This window comes from Ammospiza caudacuta, chromosome 5 (genome assembly GCF_027887145.1).
Source record: "Ammospiza caudacuta isolate bAmmCau1 chromosome 5, bAmmCau1.pri, whole genome shotgun sequence".
NCBI classification, from domain to species: domain Eukaryota; kingdom Metazoa; phylum Chordata; class Aves; order Passeriformes; family Passerellidae; genus Ammospiza; species Ammospiza caudacuta.
In genome coordinates, this window is record NC_080597.1 from 30,552,841 (window position 1) to 30,571,071 (window position 18,231).

At 43.6% G+C, this 18,231-nt stretch overlaps 1 protein-coding gene across 1 annotated transcript in view; it reads left to right on the forward strand.

The window, feature by feature from the left end:
- GRIN2B (glutamate ionotropic receptor NMDA type subunit 2B) overlaps positions 1-18,231 on the forward strand; it is a 204,932-nt gene that overhangs the window by 77,097 nt on the left and 109,604 nt on the right. The window contains exon 3 of the mRNA XM_058805276.1: positions 8,835-9,433. Coding sequence (XP_058661259.1) covers positions 8,835-9,433 — 599 coding nt within the window. The remainder of the gene's footprint in view (positions 1-8,834; positions 9,434-18,231) is intronic.

The following is an 18,231-nucleotide window of genomic DNA, read 5'->3' on the forward strand; positions in this document are numbered from 1 at the left end:
AATTGTACTCTGAGCAATCAGCACCCCCTTTCCAAAGTGATGGAATCTGATCTGGAAGGCGCGGTGGAGGGAGTTGTGGATACTCCCTGTCCCGGAAAGCTGCGAGTGTGAAATGGCGAATGCTCACTCCCAGGCTCGGGAGGAGAAGAGTGGGCTCCCTTCTTCTCCTCAGTGCCGCTCCCCTTCCCGAGCATCTCTGCAGTCCCGGCAGGCTGTCAGGGGATGAGCCCCGCTCTGTGATGGGGGTAGTGACGCCCAGCCCCAGCCTTTGCAGCTCCTGTGCCGTGCCGTGCCGGGCCGTGCCGTGCCGTGCCGTGCAGTGCCGGGCCGTGCCGGGCCGGGCCGTGCCGGGCCGGGCCGTGCCGTGCCGAGCCACAGCGCTGGCGGGAGCGGAGCGGTGCGGTGCCTCCCGGCGGGATGCCGGCGGTCGGGAGCTTGCGGCCACAGCGGCATTTCGTGTGCGCTGCTGCCAGGGAACCTGGCTGCTGAGCTGGGACCAGGGCGATGGGGCAGGACCGGTGCCTACCCCCCTCTCTCTCTGTCTCCCTCCCCCACTCTCTCCCTTTTTCTTTCCTTTTTTTTTTTTTTTTTTTTTTAAATTATTTTTCCTTTGGGACATATTCAGAATATCAATTATGACTCTCTTAGAGAAGTGGCAGCCAGGTATGAGGTAATGGGAAATAGGGAGTCTGTGTAATTTAGTCAAACCTCAGCTCTTGTTTTTGTCCCCGTGCTAGAGAGCTCTCCTGGTTTAAGTGAGTGGGGTTTTTTTTCCTGCAAGTGCCAGAATTGCCCATTTACTGCTGTCCATGATGGATGAGGCTGAAGCCTTTTATTGCTCCTTGCCTTAAAGAAAGCAGAGGGCACATCTACACAGACTTTGTGTGCAGCTGCTCGCTCATGTGTACTCTAAGGCAAGCCAACTCTGATCCAAAGGGTATGAAAGTTATATCCATGTGTTTAAAATTATCTAAACTCTTTAATAATACCAGCCTGTGAGAAAAGATTAAATCCTGGCACAATACTACTTTAAACTGTCTGCCTTACTTCAGCTGTCCATCTTTGAGCATAGGCATGGCCAAATTCACTCCGCCCATAAAGGCTGACTAGACCTTGGCATCATGAGGACGGCAGGTGCTATCTCTTAGGACAGAGAAAACAAGTAACAGCTTAGCCTGCAGAAGGTTAATAATTAAATTAAATAAGCAAGGCAAAGTTTGAGAGATAGGGGGTATCACTACTTTATGAGAGAAGGGGAATAGAGGCACTTAACAGACACACTCTGACCTGTCCTCAGCTGGACCATAGTGAGAAGAGATCTTAAGCTCCTGAGAGGCTCAGGGGGCATTGGATGCAATGCTGAACTTCCAGGACTTATGTAAATTGACTCTGTGAACCTTTGGAGCTTCAGCTCATATGAAGGTTTGCTCATAATAAGAGACCAAAGGTATACTTGATGAAATGGGAGAGCAGTTAATTTAGAAATGATAAAAAGAAATAGTATTTCACCCAGGATAGTTGATTTGAGAAATTTATTCAATGACATCTTGCCAAATACTGTGACTGGACTTTTTTTGAAAGTGCTGGATAGTTTTATGGCTGCTCTTGATTAATAAGGCTATACCAAATGACATCCCATTCAGCTTACAGTCAAAATTCAGTCCTTAGTCTGGAGGGTAAGACAGCCAGAAAAGAAGAGCCAGGCAAACATCATGATGTAATCAGATGGATGAGTAATGGGGCAGTCTGACTTTCATTTGTTTTGGGCTGGCAATGTCACGATATTAAGCCATCCTGGTGGGCTTCTCTGAGTTGGGACAGGGAAACTGGTCCTGGGCTGCCTGAATTGCCCCCATGGAATAATGTCACCTGGGTGGTGGGCTCTACTCAGTGCAGCCAGTGCTCTAATCCGTCCATGTGCTTTCATCTAACAAGGAAATACACACCTACAGAGGTGAAAATGGAAATGTAACAGTCCTGGTGGGAAACTGTTTATCCTGGCAGCTTGCTAACTGCTGTTTCTCCTCTGTGGAAAAATGCTGGTATCCATGCATGATGCTTTAAGAAGCTGGTATAACATACCAGCATATATTAGCCTGCTTTTACCAGTCATTGTTTATAAAAGTCACAAATTTTTCACCCTCTCTTTAGCCGAACAACTGAATTTCTCTGAATTGTATATGTCAGACAATGACTCTGGTATGATTGACTCTTTAATCTTTTTTTATTAACTGCATGTGGTATAGAGTGGAACAACACCAAGATCAAGATTACAGAATCTAGGTTATCTTGTGTTTCCTCTGTTGCAAAGTCTTTTGAACAAATTTCTGCAGACCCTTAAGTAGAAAGTGGAAATCACTTGGCTGTTTTCAGCCCTTGAGTCATCTTTAATTGGAGACCTTTTTGTTGCAGCTCTCAGGAACTCCTTCGTTCTGGAGCACTTGGACTGTTGCCCCTGGGTTAGGGCTCTGCAGCAGACCTGTTCCCACTGCTACAGAGAGATTAATGTCCAATCCAGGACTGGGATCTGTATTTATGATGAAACTTTTATGTGTAGGTGATGTCATTATACATGTGAATTTAGTATATTTGTTATCATTTACCAGGGTAACAACTGAACTGTGCTAACAATTCTATATTCTTCATTGCAATTAGTAGCCATCAGGGATTGTGGCTTCCAGAGAACACCTGGAGAGTCAACAGCCATTCTCCTAATTAATTTATCACCATGTATCCTGTCTTTCTATCAGTGGTGACATTGAACTGGGTCTCTTGCTATCTCTCATCCACCAGTTCCTGTAACCATCAACTCTGAGCTATGTATCCTTCTGTCAAGTAAGTCTAGTGTGTTCAGTAATTATTGCAAGAACAAGGGGGGGAACTGATAAATTATGTGGTTATATAAACCACATTTGTTCATCTAAGAAATTTGAACTTCCCACTGATAGCACGTTCCCGGGGCAGCTTGGAGGATTTTCACTAAGAATGATCCACTCCTCAGTGAATCAGAATGTGGGAAAAGGATTGCAGGAGGTCATGTGCTGTGCAAGTCAAAATCTTTAGTAACCCAGGGAACCTATTTCAGTAAAACAGGAAATCGTATCAAATAGTATAAATTAGGCAGAGTCATTAGGAAATGACACAATTCAACGTGCTCCAACTTTACATTCAGTAGGTTTTGCTATGAATGTATTTGTGGAAGTGTGAGTGTGTATATGTATATGTGAGTATGTATATGTGTGTATATGAGAGTGAGAAGCAGAGATTCTGTTTTAGATCAGGAGGACATAATTTTAGGTCTGTAGTGTCACCATGTTCTCATAGTCCCTACTGCGAGCATTCAAGAAAGGACTCACACAGCATGATACAACATGCAATATAAAATCCAGAGTTATATTGTATTGAGTTGTTGAAAACTAAATAAAAAAATTAAATTTGGAGAGAAAAAACCAAACAGACAGAGGATCCTGACTGTAGGCTAGCCTGAGGCAGTAATGGATTTGTGGTAAGATAAACAGAAGTAAATGAACACTTAAGCAACAAAGCTCCTGATTTCCTGTCAGATATGTTATAACAAACGGGACTCAGACATACAGGAAACTAAATTATAAGACGTTGAACTGTACTGGCATTTTCCATCATGAGCAGTAAAACTCCCAGTGAATCAAGTATCCCACCAGGACTGTGACAAACAGGTACACAGCGGTGTCTCAGTTTTGAAGAAAAGAAATACATAGGTAGGCAAATGAAAGCCTGTGTTTTCCCAGAAGTTATTTGGTGCTTGCTCACTCCTTTTTGCCCTCTCTACATTGTGTGGTAGACAGGACTGAAATCTAAACAAAAGGCAGCCCTGTGTGGTTTGGCTGTTGGTCATAGAGTAATTTTGCAAATCAAGACTGTACTAAAGACACATGAACAGCTTTTCTTCTAAATCAGGAAATGGGAAGAGGGCTTTGGAAAGTGATAGTGGCCTGAGTCATTAGGATCTGATAGGATCCCCTCTGTGAGCTGGAGAGGAAGGGCAGACCCCAGTTGTTAAATTAGGGCTGCACAGGAAGCCTAATGAAGCAGCAAATGGGGGGAAATATACAGATGTTCCCAAAAGCCTAATAAAAAGGGGCTACTTAGCTTAGCAGTACAAATTGTATTTGTCCTGCACCTGTGTGGAGACAGCAGAGTAGGGCATTTTGCAATGACATGGTATATTTCTCAAAATCCTGGAAGCAAACGTGTTCTAGACTTGCTCCTTACTCGAATTCCTTGTGCATAATTTGACACATCTTGCCTTTGTGGGGTCTGGCAGTTTGAAGCTGAAGGAGCTTGCCACCCCTAGCAAAAATGTGTTCATGGACCACCCACCAGTGTGTGGAGCACAGAACCAGATTCCATTCCGGTGGGCTGCACAGAGGGAATGTAGCATGCTGATCTCCTCACTCACTGCCAGGTCAGCAGTCAATACCATGGCTCGGTGCAAGGCTGGCCAGTTCCTCAGCATGAGTGGACTCCTGCAACTTTTTGGGGATCTTGCATTCCCCTGCTTTGAGGATGTTCTCCAGTCTGGCCTGCGCTGAGAAGCAGTTTTGCTCTGGATTGTAAGATCCTGTTTTTAAGGTAGTAATTGTACTTGCTTGAATGGGGAATCTAGAGGGTCTGTTAGGAAGAAACTTGTGAGAAAAGCTCCCCGAGGACCTCTCCTGCCACATCTGAGGTAAATGGCTCATTAAATGGCAGTGAGTGGTTTCAAATGGTGCAGCTGGAGGAGGGCTCCTGGGAGAGTCACCTGCAGCCTTGCCAAGGGCTCACATCTTCACTGAGGTGTGGGTCAGACCTGGCCCATCTGCAAGTCTGAAGAACTTAGAAGTGTTGGTGGTAGTACTCTAAGCCCTGTCCTACCTCTGCAAACTGCCTTCCATCCACCTAGGAGCTCACTAGCCACCAGTCTGCAAGAAGAGGCTTCATGGTGAGTGTGTTCGTACCTTCACTGTGTGCAATCCAGCCTTCTTATTGGAAGGGTTAAACGTGCAGGAGGAGGAGGCAATACTTGTCCCAGCATTGGTAAACTCAGAGCAGATTTTCTGTGGGAAGCCATCTGTCAACTGGGGAGTGTGCTGTGTCAATTGATCAGCTCCACCTCCAGCTCAGCTCTGCAAACTACAGATCCCTGACCTTGTAGGGTGACAGTGGGGGAGTACTGGGATCTCTGGAAGCTTTGAGATCCTGTAATGGAGCCTCTGCTCTTTCAGACTGCGTGAGGGACACCCTGCAGCATCTTGCTGTCTCTTGCATCAGGTAGTGATGGAAAGCCTGAGCTTGCAGGTGAAAGGGCTGTAGGAGGAAGACAGGCTTTTTCCTGTAGCCAGGGGATTATATTTCACCTGGGTGATGTGCAATGCAAGGGACTTCTGATTAAAACTCGACCTATCCCTGTCCCAAACTTAAAACTGTCTCCCAATGGCAATGCTGAGCCATATTTTGGCTGTTTCAAGGTAAAATAGGAAGATGGAAAATGTGAAATTTCTTCAGGAAGAAATAGGATCTTATGATGTTCTATAAAAACCCATAATGTCTGGAAGGGTAAAATACTCCTTTTTGGTTCTAGTCATAATAAAACAATAATGATTCTATAGGGTATATGTGTGTAAAAATGGTAAAACTACCTTAGATCTGTCTCCTGATTAAAAACCTTCACTGTAGCAATACAGTGAGGTCAAATTCATACTCTGATAGCCCCACTGTTCTGTATCGGTTCAGCTCGTTCTTTTTCCTTGACTTTTCATCAGGCATGCCCAAAAACAAGGTAGGGAAGAAAATTGAGGCTTTTGGACATTTTTCTTAGTTTGATTTTTGCCCCCCTCAAAAGGTAGTGGCTGAGATTTCTGTCCAACTCTATCAGCTATTCTCCTGATTTATTATAAGAGGGACACTTTCTTCTCTACTGTTGTCTGTCCTTCCTTCTTCACCCCTCTCTGAGTGCTGAGTTGGTCAGGGAATGAAGAACATTTGGCCAGCCCAACTATCGGGGTGATTAAGTGCCAAGACCCATCTTGGCAAAACAAAATCTGGACTGGCTTGCACCTCCTTAATGCTCTCATTTTGAATATAAGTTGCCTCTTCTTGCTGCTTCTGTAATGGAAATGCCAACAGTTGCTCAAGAGCAATTATTGCATGTGCAGCCAAGTGGCTTGTGCTTGATGTAAAGTGGGGTGCTTCCATTTCTCAGTGGAGGGGAATTGTTTCCCTGGGTTGTGATAAAGCTGTCTATTTGGTGTATTGATTTTTGATGTTCATACACTCTTGATAGTGAGGAGCTCTGAATTTTGTCCCTGAGTCTTTTGGGGCTGAATTCCCTCCAACAGTTAGGCGGGGCACTCGTGTGGAACGAACTGTCAGCAGGCATTTCAGCTTGACCCTGTTTAAATCACTGGGAGGGCATTACCTCCTGCACCTTGCTATCCTGCCTACTAACTCCTGAGAGTGTGTGTGTGTAGCCTTGAAATAGCAGTGGATTTGCCACCTAGTGTCTCCTATTTATCACTGAGGAAGCAACCAGACAAGACTTCCAGATGCTGTGTGTCAAATGTTCTGGTAATTCAATAACCAGGCCCTTCAGATCTTGGACTCTCTGCTAGAAATGGTGAAAAATTGCAGTCAATTCAGAGACTCTTATGCATAAGTGTAGAAAGGTTCTTGTTGAACTTAATATAAAAGTAAATACTAGTCATCGGTGTAGCTGTCTTGTCTTTTCATGTGGCAGTGAGGCAGAGTCTTCACACTCTAGCATTCAGTTGAGAAAGCTACAAGTGCCTTTCAAAGGCACCGTGCAATGAAGGGTGTTGGAGATGCTTGTTCAGGATTTTTTTAAATTCTGGCACATGCTGTGACAATAGTTTGATTTTTCTTTTCCTCTCTCTTTTCTAATTTTCTGCATAAGCTTCAAAGACATAAAGTATCTTTTTATTTTTATTAGATGAGTAGGTTCTTTTCCTGAGCACAGTTCAGAGAGAAGGGGGCGAATTCCAGTGATAAAAAATATGAGATGTTTTCCATATATTGAGTGGCTTCAGTTGCTGCTCCTGTTTTTTTTTGTTTTTTTTTTTTTTTTTAACTTCTCTTCAGTTTGTTGCTGTTGTCTTTTCCTTTTTCTTTTTGCATACATTTATTTTTCCACTAAGCAAAGAGCAGCCCTAAGAGAACTTTCACATGTGGGTGGTGAGCTGTATGGAGGAAGCAAACAGAGTTTAATCACCAAACCTTGTAAGAGAGGCATTTTGTATAGGATGTGACCCATGGGGAGCTCAGGAAAGAGAAACAAGCAGCTTAAGGCTGGGTATGGGATCAGGACTTTATTTATTTATTTTATTTATTTTTCTGGAGTTGCTGAGCTATTGTATATTTTGTCAATATAGGAAATGGTTATAGATAATCAAAACTATGGCTAAAGGATGAATGGATGATTGATTAACTACATCCCTGCCGAGAAACAGCTTTACCTGCCAGGCTGTAGGAGACTCAATTTGGTAGAGAGCTGTTCTAAATGTGACTGTCTTGAGGTAATGTCTTAAGGCACAATCAGTTTTCCAGGTCTCAAACTCCTGAGTGAATCTTTCTGTATCTCTGGTCCAGCTTTCCAGACTTATTAAAAGAAGGTTGGGCTGTTCTCATTCCTTAAAGCAGTGTTTGGGTTTGGAGAACTTTGTTATTATGATGGGAATCTCTACACAGAGAGATATAATTTAATTATGGTGGTTTGTTTGTTTTTTTTTAATTTTTTCTTTTATGATCTAATCCTACTCTATAGAAGTCAGGAGGAATTTGCAATTGCTTTTAAAAGATAGAAGATATATCCCTAAGACAGAATTTTGGCAACTACTTTTTTCTATTCCTTTCCTTCATGAATTGGGCAAAAGCAGGGATTTGCATTTTTCTGGATGTCATAAATTGAAAGCCTGATATCTGATGAAATCCCAGGACAGAAGAGATTTACACTATGCCATTGGAGAGCTGAGATCTGTATAAAACTCCTTGGAGTCTTCAAGGTTGTAAAGTGGTACAAGTTCTAATTTTTGCAAAGATTAACTTAGTATGGTAGAAGGATATGAGAGCAATACCAAGAGATATACTGAGCTGATATTTCTCTAAAACATGGTGTCAACAAAGCTCATAATAGTTTAGAAGTCTCTGTTTTATTTTAATGTATTTTATGTTATTCTGAGACTGAGCCTTCACAGTTGTACTGAGAAGAACTGTACAGAACTCTGTGCTGCTGCTTGCTTTGAGAGGAACTAATAGTAGAGATTGTCAGAGCTATTTGTATCCAGTGATTTTGTCTACTCTATTTGTACTTTAGTCTGGATACTCAAACCACAGTGACTGTCCCAAACTCAGTATCAAAGTGACTGTCCCAAAAATCCATATCAAAACTGCCGTGATCCTGTTTATGCTGCATATAAGGTTATGATAATCCTGTGATTAAAGCTCTTAATTTCATGAAATATTTTGTACATATTCTGTTTTTCTGTCCTCACTTGTGTACCACTTGTTCTCTGTCTGTTAGAATCAGGCCTAACAGTTGAAACCTTTGAGTAATTTTGGCAACCTGCCTTTAAAAATAAAGTAAGGACAGCTGGTCATAAAAAGGATTTTACTTCCTTCTCACTTGCTTCACTTAAATTTTAAAAAGTTAAAAATCTTTAAGCTCTGGCCAAGATATGAAGTAAGATTCTGACTGTGTGCCTACCCCTTTATGCTCAATGGATTGGCTAGGAATGCTGTTTATTTCCTTTGACATATTCTTGTTTTCTTTTTTTCTCTCTTCCTCTGACTTCCTATTCTAGGATGAGTCATCCATGTTCTTCCAGTTTGGCCCATCAATAGAACAGCAAGCTTCTGTCATGCTCAACATCATGGAAGAATACGACTGGTACATCTTCTCCATTGTCACTACGTACTTCCCTGGTTACCAGGACTTTGTGAACAAGATCCGCAGTACCATTGAGCACAGCTTTGTGGGCTGGGAACTGGAGGAGGTCCTTCTGTTGGACATGTCCCTGGACGATGGGGACTCAAAGATCCAGAACCAGCTCAAGAAGCTCCAAAGCCCTGTTATCCTCCTCTACTGCACAAAGGAAGAGGCCACCTACATTTTTGAGGTGGCCAACTCAGTGGGTCTGACAGGCTATGGTTACACGTGGATCGTGCCCAGCCTGGTGGCAGGGGATACAGACACAGTGCCATCCGAGTTCCCCACCGGGCTCATCTCTGTCTCATATGATGAATGGGACTACGGTCTTCCTGCCAGAGTAAGGGATGGAATAGCCATAATCACCACGGCTGCTTCTGATATGCTGTCTGAACACAGCTTCATCCCTGAGCCCAAGAGCAGCTGTTACAACACCCAGGAGAAAAGGATTTACCAGTCCAACATGCTCAACAGGTAAGGGGAACAGCCAGGCCAGCCATACAGAAGGGTGGTCAAAGACGACCTCTGGCACCAGAATATTTCTGCTAGGCATGTGGTGCTCTGGGGCAGCAGGTGGTGTTGGCCAGAACTGGGCAAGGGCAGGTGAGCTGAGGGTGGGACCCGAGCTGCTGTGCATCAGGAGTGCCAGTGTTGTCACCGCCTTAGAAAGCCTTCATACAACACAGGGGTCAAGTCAGCGTGAGGAAAAGGAATAACAAAGGCATAGTGCAACAATTTGATAGTGCCCCTCAATGCACAAATCTTCGCTTTCGTAAGCAAACTTCTTCAGCACAGAACTTTGCCAGCGCTGAACTTCTTGGAGTGTCTTTGCATGACTGGGTCCGCTGCTCCCAGGTGGGTTCTTGCTGCAAGCAATGGGAATGTTTCTGTTGAAGTCTAGAAGGCACCAGCTTCTGTTCCAGGCACTAGCACTATGTGAACAGGTGTCCCTTATAGGTGGTGGTTGTGTAACCTGCCAGGAATAGTTTCATGGCAACTGTTGTCTGAACACCAAGTGTCCTGCTGTTCATTAGCCTTGAATTGCAGGATAGAATTCCTTCTAGATGCAAAGAGATGTGGAGAACTAGAGCTGCAAAAGGAGTTAGAGCCATCAGCTCTGCTCAGGTCCTGCTTTGTACTCAAAGCCTTTAAAGACCTTGGATGTCTTAAGAATCAGGTTTACCTCAGAGCAGGGCTTCTGCTGTCACCCTGCTCTTTGGCACTCCACTGGCTGTTTTCTGCTATTTTGGGTACCATTCTTTCTTGTGCACCTTATGCAGAAAGCCTAGTACCTCGATTAGAGCAGCATGTTTTTCCAAATGGAAAAGGGTATTTAAAGACGGGGAAAACCTGTTTGAATAAACATCTTCTCTTTATTCAAATTCAAATTTTCCTAAGAAACAGAGCTAAGGCATCTCTTTAAGGTCATAGAAGAAGCTTGTGGTGGAACAACCTCTCGAGCAGCACTCTGATTACTAAATGTTCCTTTTTGTCCCAGATGGAGTTTTAGCATGTAGCAAAGCAACCCAGATAATTAGACATGGAATCCAGATGCCCCTTGATCTGCTCAGCTGTCATTGTCCAGTGTTTTACATATAAAATCCTTGGACAGGTTAGATCCTTCATGGTTAGGAAAGGAGAATCCAGGCAGTAGCCATCAGGCCACACAGAGTTCAATGTCTTTGTTAATTTGTCGTGTTGAATCACTGAGTGTGCAAATATGATGGATTGGTCCACATGCTGTGACCCCTCACTGTCAACCTTACTAGGCAGATAGAGGGACAAAGGGGCAAGGAAGCAGACTTTTGCTTTGCTTGAATGTTGGGGACTGTGGGAGAACTTTATTCTTTGGCCCAATATATTAACCATATTGCTATTTGTCCTTTGTCTTTATGGTCCATTGGCATATTGCCAGGTCTTATTGCTTACTTCATCCTCTCCATGCTGTTTTTTTCTCTATGCAGGCCTTGAAACTACTAAAGGTGCCTAAAGCTTTTATCTCTTTCCTTCCCAGCTAGGCTTAGGAGTAAGGGTTTTTTCTGCTGCTCATTTGAGTCATCACTGAAATGATTAAGCTGGGAAAATATATATAGTGTATACAAAGTAATGAGAAGTAACATCGAGGCAGGCTTTTGTTCTACCTTTCCAAATGAAGAGGGATTCTGGGGGAAGCTCTATTGTGTCTTTTTAGCAGTTATCTAGAAAACAAAACGTTCCCTGCTATGTGATGCAGCATTCTGCAGAGACCTTCTCTAATGAGTTCTGTTGACACTGTTAGCCTATGCATAACATTACACCCATGTAGCTATGCTGCTTCAAGGACCCAACAGAATTCTCTGCATAGCACCTCTTTGCATTGTTTAGAAGTCACCAGTTCAGAGACTCTTGAGTGTAGATATGCCAGCACTGTTATGCTGTGTAGATATGCCCGGAAGCCTCGGCACCCCACTTGAAAGCAGCTCCTGTCACTTGTGAAGATCATAGCTTTCCTTTCACCTTCATGGCCCAAATCATGTTGTTTCTGCTCCCTTGTCTGCTTTGGGTACAGCATCACAGGAATGAGTGCCAATACGTGTAGATACACCCAGCTCAGTTTGGGTACCGACATCAGTCTCACTGAGAAGAACAGGCTCTGTTCTGCCACTGTGTAGATGGCTGCAGGCACCTGAGCTAGCTGAGGAATAATTATACTTTTGTAGTTACTTGTGAGCGCAGTGCAAATATTCGCTTTGCCTCGCATGGTGCTGGCCTGTGAGGGGGTTCTGACCTTGCATCCTTTCCCCCCACACCCACCCATGTTTCCATACTCTCTGTATTTCCAAGTGAGATGGATAAAAATTTGACTTTAGTGAGTTGGATGTTTAGTTTTTTATTTAAGTCAAATTACTTTCAGGCACCTTTTGAAGTTTAAAAGCTAGTGATGTCTGAAATAAGCCATTGCTTTTACAAATCCAAGGGTTTGATAGAAATTGCATGGCTTCAAGCTCAGCCTCGTGCCTGAAGTCTATGGAGAAGAAGAGGCAGAGGAGAAGCACAAGGAAGCAATCATGAAGATGTGAGTTTGCCTCACTGAGCCAAAACCCACAGAGATTAATAGCTGTAATCTGTGTTCATACCTTCAAGTTCCATTGAATTTACTGGAATTTACTATGTGCTAAGCTTTAAAACTCTCTTTATATGCTTTGTCTGTGTTTGTCTGAACAAGCATCTCCAACACAGATTCTGCAGACCTGGCTACTTCATACTTTCCCTAACCCCTTCCACCTATTAGGATCCCACAGTACTTGTGCGCTGTGCACACCAGGTAGCAGCAATACCTGCATGTCTGGAACCTGGTTTGGCTCTTTTTGGACTGGACTGCAGGTTCTGGAAAGCTAATTTTAGCCTTGCTCTCGACCCAGCAATACTGTATTCAGCCATCTGTGACTTAAAGTCCCCCTTCCACCTGCCTACACAGAGTAGAGAAATGCATGTATGTGGGCTTGATGTCTGGGGAGACAAAGTATACGTGTATGTGACCTCGGATAAAGCATCACCCTGTAGCTACTCTTTCAGAAACTCTTGAAGCTAATCCAAAGGGGTCCAATTTACTTCAAATCCATAGCTGGGGAGGCAAAGCAATAAAGGAATTTTCCCATTTTATTCTTTGGAGAGTGGCACTTCAAACTAAAAAAAATGTGTAATTTAGTTCAGCTGGGGGCACGCTATACACTGACTGTGAATTAGTCATTTCCCAAGATCTTCCTTTGAACTCTGACCATTTCTTACTTTTTTCCCTTGTCTTTCTAAAAGAGCAGTTGTTCTGAATGCAACTAAAATCAAATGGTCTTGATCAACACGGTGTCAGTGGTTGATCTGGGTATATAATAGAGTAAGGAAAAAATGAACTGAATGTTTTTTAGATTTTCCATATCTTTTCTCCTTTTTACCCTGACACTTGTTCATTTTTGCAAGAACTTGTGCAAACAAAGTTTTATTTGAAGTATGGCTGTAAGCACAAAAAGAAACAAGACAGACTGTTATCTAAATGCCATTTCTTGACAATGTAGGTGTTTGGTCTGCATCTTCTTGTATCACTAATGGTCGCATAGCAACTGTTTCTGTTTTGAAACTGGTTCTCTTTTGTGTTAGACTGGAACTGCAGAAGTATGATCACGACCATTGAACATTTTGGATTTTGTCCAATAAGTGAACATGCTGGTGAGATAACTCCACTAAAGAGTAGTGAAATGATACTTTGAGAGAGTTTTGTTCTACAAGGTTTGTTAGTTATATTTTTGAATGATTTTTGAGGAATTTTTCCTCTAGTGAGGGATTTATCTCAATTTATGCTGATAATAGGCTTAGAAGGTAATTTGGAGTCCAAATATCCAAATGCTGTTTCCCAGTTCAATTACAGTCTTTAATTCTTTGTTCTGTTTGTAATAATTACCTATTCATTTATTCCTTCATTGTCCCAGAAAAAAATCTGATCTGAATATTTCAGTCTACCAAGTTTATAGTAATCCCAATATCTGGTCTTCTGGGCACCCAGCAACACCACTGTGTGCTCTGCTCTTTTCTACTGGATGAGAAGATCTCAAAGGTTGGGTAGGAGATGCTCAGATGAGGAGTTCTTACCTCTTGGCCCTTCCTAGGAGAGTTGCTAGGCTTCCAGGCATCCTGCAAAGCTCATCTTTTTTCCCTTCACCATGGCTGCTGAGGAGTGAGTAGGCAGAGGTGGATGTGTTTATAGGCAGCCTTCTGCTTATTTCGTTATTTTAATTGATGGGACAGATTTCCTTGAGCTCTGGATTGGTGCTTCTCATTACATTTTAGAAATGGGAAGAAATAACTAAATGACAGGAGTATTCTTAGGAGTGGAATTCAGAGATGAGTCATGAGAAAAGAATATAATTTCTGGCTCATATTTGAGGAATGGAAGCTCAGCTGTTTTGTATGGATATTCACAGTCTTTCGGCTACATAAGCTGTGGTTTTATTGTAGCCTTCAATGAGACCTGGATTCTTTCTCCTTGTTGTCATGGCTGCTTGTGAATGCTGGGCCATAACTATTAGTTTGTTGTTGTAGGGCTTCTAATGAGTTCTCCACTGATTGGCTTTAATAGTCTCTCATTTAACACCAGGCTGCACACAGCGGATTTCATTTTAATAAAAAGTGCAGTGGAGCATTTGCTTTGGAATTAAAATACAAATGTGGAATTATACCACCTTTGCAAAGAAATACTCTTAGAGGGAAACAAAGTTAGGTTCAATTCTGTACCTTAGATTCTTCAAATAGGAAAACAGCTGGCCAGCTTGCTCAGTGCATTGTTTGGACATGACACTTCCACTCTGGGGGAAGTAACATTCATCTGTAGTTTTACCTTGCCACACAAATAAGAAATGCAGAAGAACCTTTGATGAGTGCTGGGCAACTGGTTTTTTCCTGGAACAACCAGGGCGAGCTCTGTTCTCACATGACTACATTTCCCTAATAGAAACTAGGAATTGCTGGGGCTTAGATACCTCAACAGTGAGTCAGTGAGCAGAGAAAGTTCTTGAAATTGGGTTGTACAAACAAATTGCTGCTCTGGAAACTCAAGACTATATGGGCTGTACATATCCATTAAAAAGTGCAGTGCCCTTTCAGGGTATTGTGTCACCCTGATACCTGCATACCCGCAGCACCCTAGACCAGGTCAGTGTCAAGGACAGTGCCCACACAACACCTTTCCTTGTTTTTCTGGTCTCTCTCAACCCACCCTCCTGCCCTGTCGTCTCTAATAATGGCAGCCATCACCTTCCACACCAGACACAGGGGACATGATATGTCATGTGCAGGTATTGCCATGGAGCCACTCTGTGTTGTCTCGTAGTTGAGTGGGTCACACAACTTCACAGAGTGCAGCAGGAGAGTTGAGGGCAGGAATGGACAATGGACCATTTGCAATGTTTTTTTCTCCATTCACAGGTTTGTCAAGTTACCCTTGCACTAAGAGACAGGAGCCCTGTCTCGCTCAGTGTGCAGGGCTACATCTACCTGCTTTGCAGCTGGCTGGGAAGCCCTGCTCCAGCCCTTGAATCCTGTGGCACCCCAGCTGTGGCAGGCACAGTGCTGGGACTTGCTTCTTAATGCTGGGGAGTGGTGAGAGAAGGTGTAAGTGACATGTTCCCAAGGATGCAGAAATTGCCCTTTTCAGAAACTGGGAGAGTGAGGGAGCATATGTAACTTTTGACCTTTTGGAGCCTTTAGGCCCATGTCTAGTTAGCAGCTCATTATGTTCCCACTGGTTGGTGTGTCCCGCTGCTGTCAGGCTGGTGCAGAGTGGCAGCACGTGGCATGAGCGCTGCTGACAGATTAGACATCCCTGCTGCTGAAATCTGCTTGTTCCTGTCACTGCTCCAGCAGCAGCTGGAGGCTGGGACTGGCCTGTACCTCCTGCCTCTGTCAGGGTCTCTGTGCCTCCCTGCATCCCTTGCTGTACACAATCTTGCTCTCTGTGTGTACTGCCATCACATTTTTCTGTCCCTATCTTGCATCTCCTGTTGCATTTCATTTGCCCTGTGTGCAGTGCTGGTGAAAGGTGCTGGGTTTGTTGGCTTGGGGCTGCTGGGTATTCATGTTGTCTGGTCAGGAGGTGAACAGTTGTGTGCCACCACATCTTGGAGGAAGTGTCGCCTTCTCCTGACTCCTTTTTTCCCTGTCACTGGAGAGGAATGCTGAGGGCAGTTTGTACCATGCTCTTGGTCCAAACCTCCCCTTGCAGGTGGGCTGGTGAGGGTGCTGGATGCACAGGAGCAGTCTGCATCTGGCTGCCCTCCTTGCTCTGCCCAGCTCTGCAGCAGTCCTGCTTGAGCAGTGGGAAGCACAGCTGTCCTACAGTGGAAGGACAAACATCAAACTAACTTGTATGCTGGTAGGATACTGGAGATCCCTGGCTTCTCAGTGGGAGTACGTGATGGCACAGCAAAAATGTTTGTTCCTCAGCAGGCACCACAGGACGCCTTAGTCCTGCATAGCTGAGCTTTGTCAGAGGGGGACAGTAGGGACTTGCTCAGTGTGGACAGCTGGGTATTTCAGCCTCTTTGCAATTAAAATAGGATCATAGAATCACAAAATATTCTGAGTTGGAAGGGACCCATAAGGATCTTTGAGTCCAACTCTTAAGTGAGAGGCCTGTAAACGGATTGAACCTGCAACCTTGCTGATGTTAGCACCTTGCTCTAACCAACTGAGCTAATAGAAGGGTTCAAGTAAAATGATGGGTTTTTGGCAAGGGTTGTCTTTTGATTAAAGGACATACCCTTTCATAAACGCCTCCAAAATCCACCAGCTGGGAATGAATTTTGGTATGCACCATCAGTTTCCAGATGGGAAAATGTCCGTGTTCTGCTTCCAGCCCTCTGAGACATCTTCTGCTCTGGAGCCAAGTCCAATTAGTGCTAGTACTGTGGCAACTTCACTTGCTGGTGACAATATGTTTTAATGTGTGCCTTCAGACTCTCTCCACTCCTCATGGAAAGTGAGTCAAAATCCTCCTCTGTGGTGGAACTTGGAAACCACAAACCCAGTCTGGGCCACAGTTTAGCACCAGCTATGCCCTTGCTGATCCTGCTCTGATCACAAAATGCATTTAGGGTGCTGTGTGTTTGAAAGTGCCGCAGGGAATTTGAAAACCTGCTTTAGCAGAGCAGTGGAGGGAAAGTGAGAAATATCCTTTTTCCTTCAGGAACTGGCTTGATGGGGAAATGGGTATTTTCTGGCTTGCACACCTGCACACTGATGGCTGGCCATATGTAGTTTCATCACTGGTGCCTATCAGGAGCATGTGCATTTTTTTCCTTTCTGTTAGAAACATAGTTTCTCTTTTTTTTTCCCCTCCCTCCTCCCCTTAGACTTAATGTTCTTACTATCGTTCAAGTTTTTAAAAATAGGAACTGCTGCGTTGCTATGGCTCCCTGTGCAGCTCTGGAGCAGCTTTTCCTTCTCTTTGATGCAATTTGGGTTCCCAATTTGGTATGACAAGAGCTGCTTGCACCTAGTGCTCCCTCCTGGAAGGCTGGGGCGGGGATGGACAATGACAGCCTTTGTGTTCACTAAAAAAAGGAAAAAGATTAAGTCAGGTGGCCTTTCTTGGGAAAGAGTGGAGATATTAACCCTGGTGTGTCTGGGATGGGATTTTTAATGTTCTGCAGATTTAACACTGTTGCCGTGGTTTAACTTTCAGCGGGGTGTTCCTTTCCCCTTTCTGTGTTACACGCTTGTGTGATGGAGCTGAGCGCTGTCCAGCAGCTGCCTGCTCCCCTGCAGAAGCTCCTGCTGTTCAGGGGCTTTTGCCATCTGTGCTTTGGCCAAGAGATCGTGCGTGGTTGAGTGCTTTTCTGAATTGAGGCTTAGAGCACTCCTGACTAGAGGCTGCTGATGAAATTCCTCTCAAAATCATTGCTTTAAGGGTTACTTGAGTATTGCACCCACATTTTGGGAAAATGTGGATCTGCATATCGGTGGGGCAGCTGAATACTTATCTGAAAGGGATCCTACCAAAGTTTGCACAGGTAACAGGTTTTACATACCTGTTACCTGGGCAGAATCCAGACCTCCCTCTGCAGTGTACACGTCTCTCCACTGGCCTATTTTCAAGTAGCAATAATTTTTAAAGTACGTTTTTGTTTTACTTAGCAAATTTTATTTTCATTCACAGTCCAAAGGTGAACATTTTTTGAAAAATCTGAGCAAAAAAATCCCTGTTCATCCAATTTTGAGTTAAGAGAGTGTGAAATGGATGAATTTGTTCTGCTTTCAAATAATTAGCCAGCAGTGGGGTTTCTGTTAGTGTGGACAAATAACTCAGAGCTAGCTTCACTTCAAACTTCAGAAATTGGTTTGCAGTGTTAGATGAGGGATTCCTGCTTTGCTAAGGTTAGGAAATGTGATTTTGCATTAAATATAAACATTTGAGGGTGATGTATGTTACCTTAGTGTAATTTTTTGTATTGTACGTTTGCTGTGCACTATATTTCTTGAAGTATTTGAATGGAATAAAATCTAGGAATGTGGTCTTTAGAATGCTTGAATGTGAGTGAAATAATAACAAAGAAAATAGAAACAGCAGAGACCTGTCAGCTTGTTCAGTACACCCTGCTCTATCATTTCTGCAGCATGTTCTCTCCTGATTTAAGTAATAAAAATGTCCTTACTCAAGTCTGCAAGCACCTTAATATAAAATGAATATTATAATCTAACCATAGCTGCCCTTGAAATGATCAGACTGAGTGCTGCCAGCCATCTTC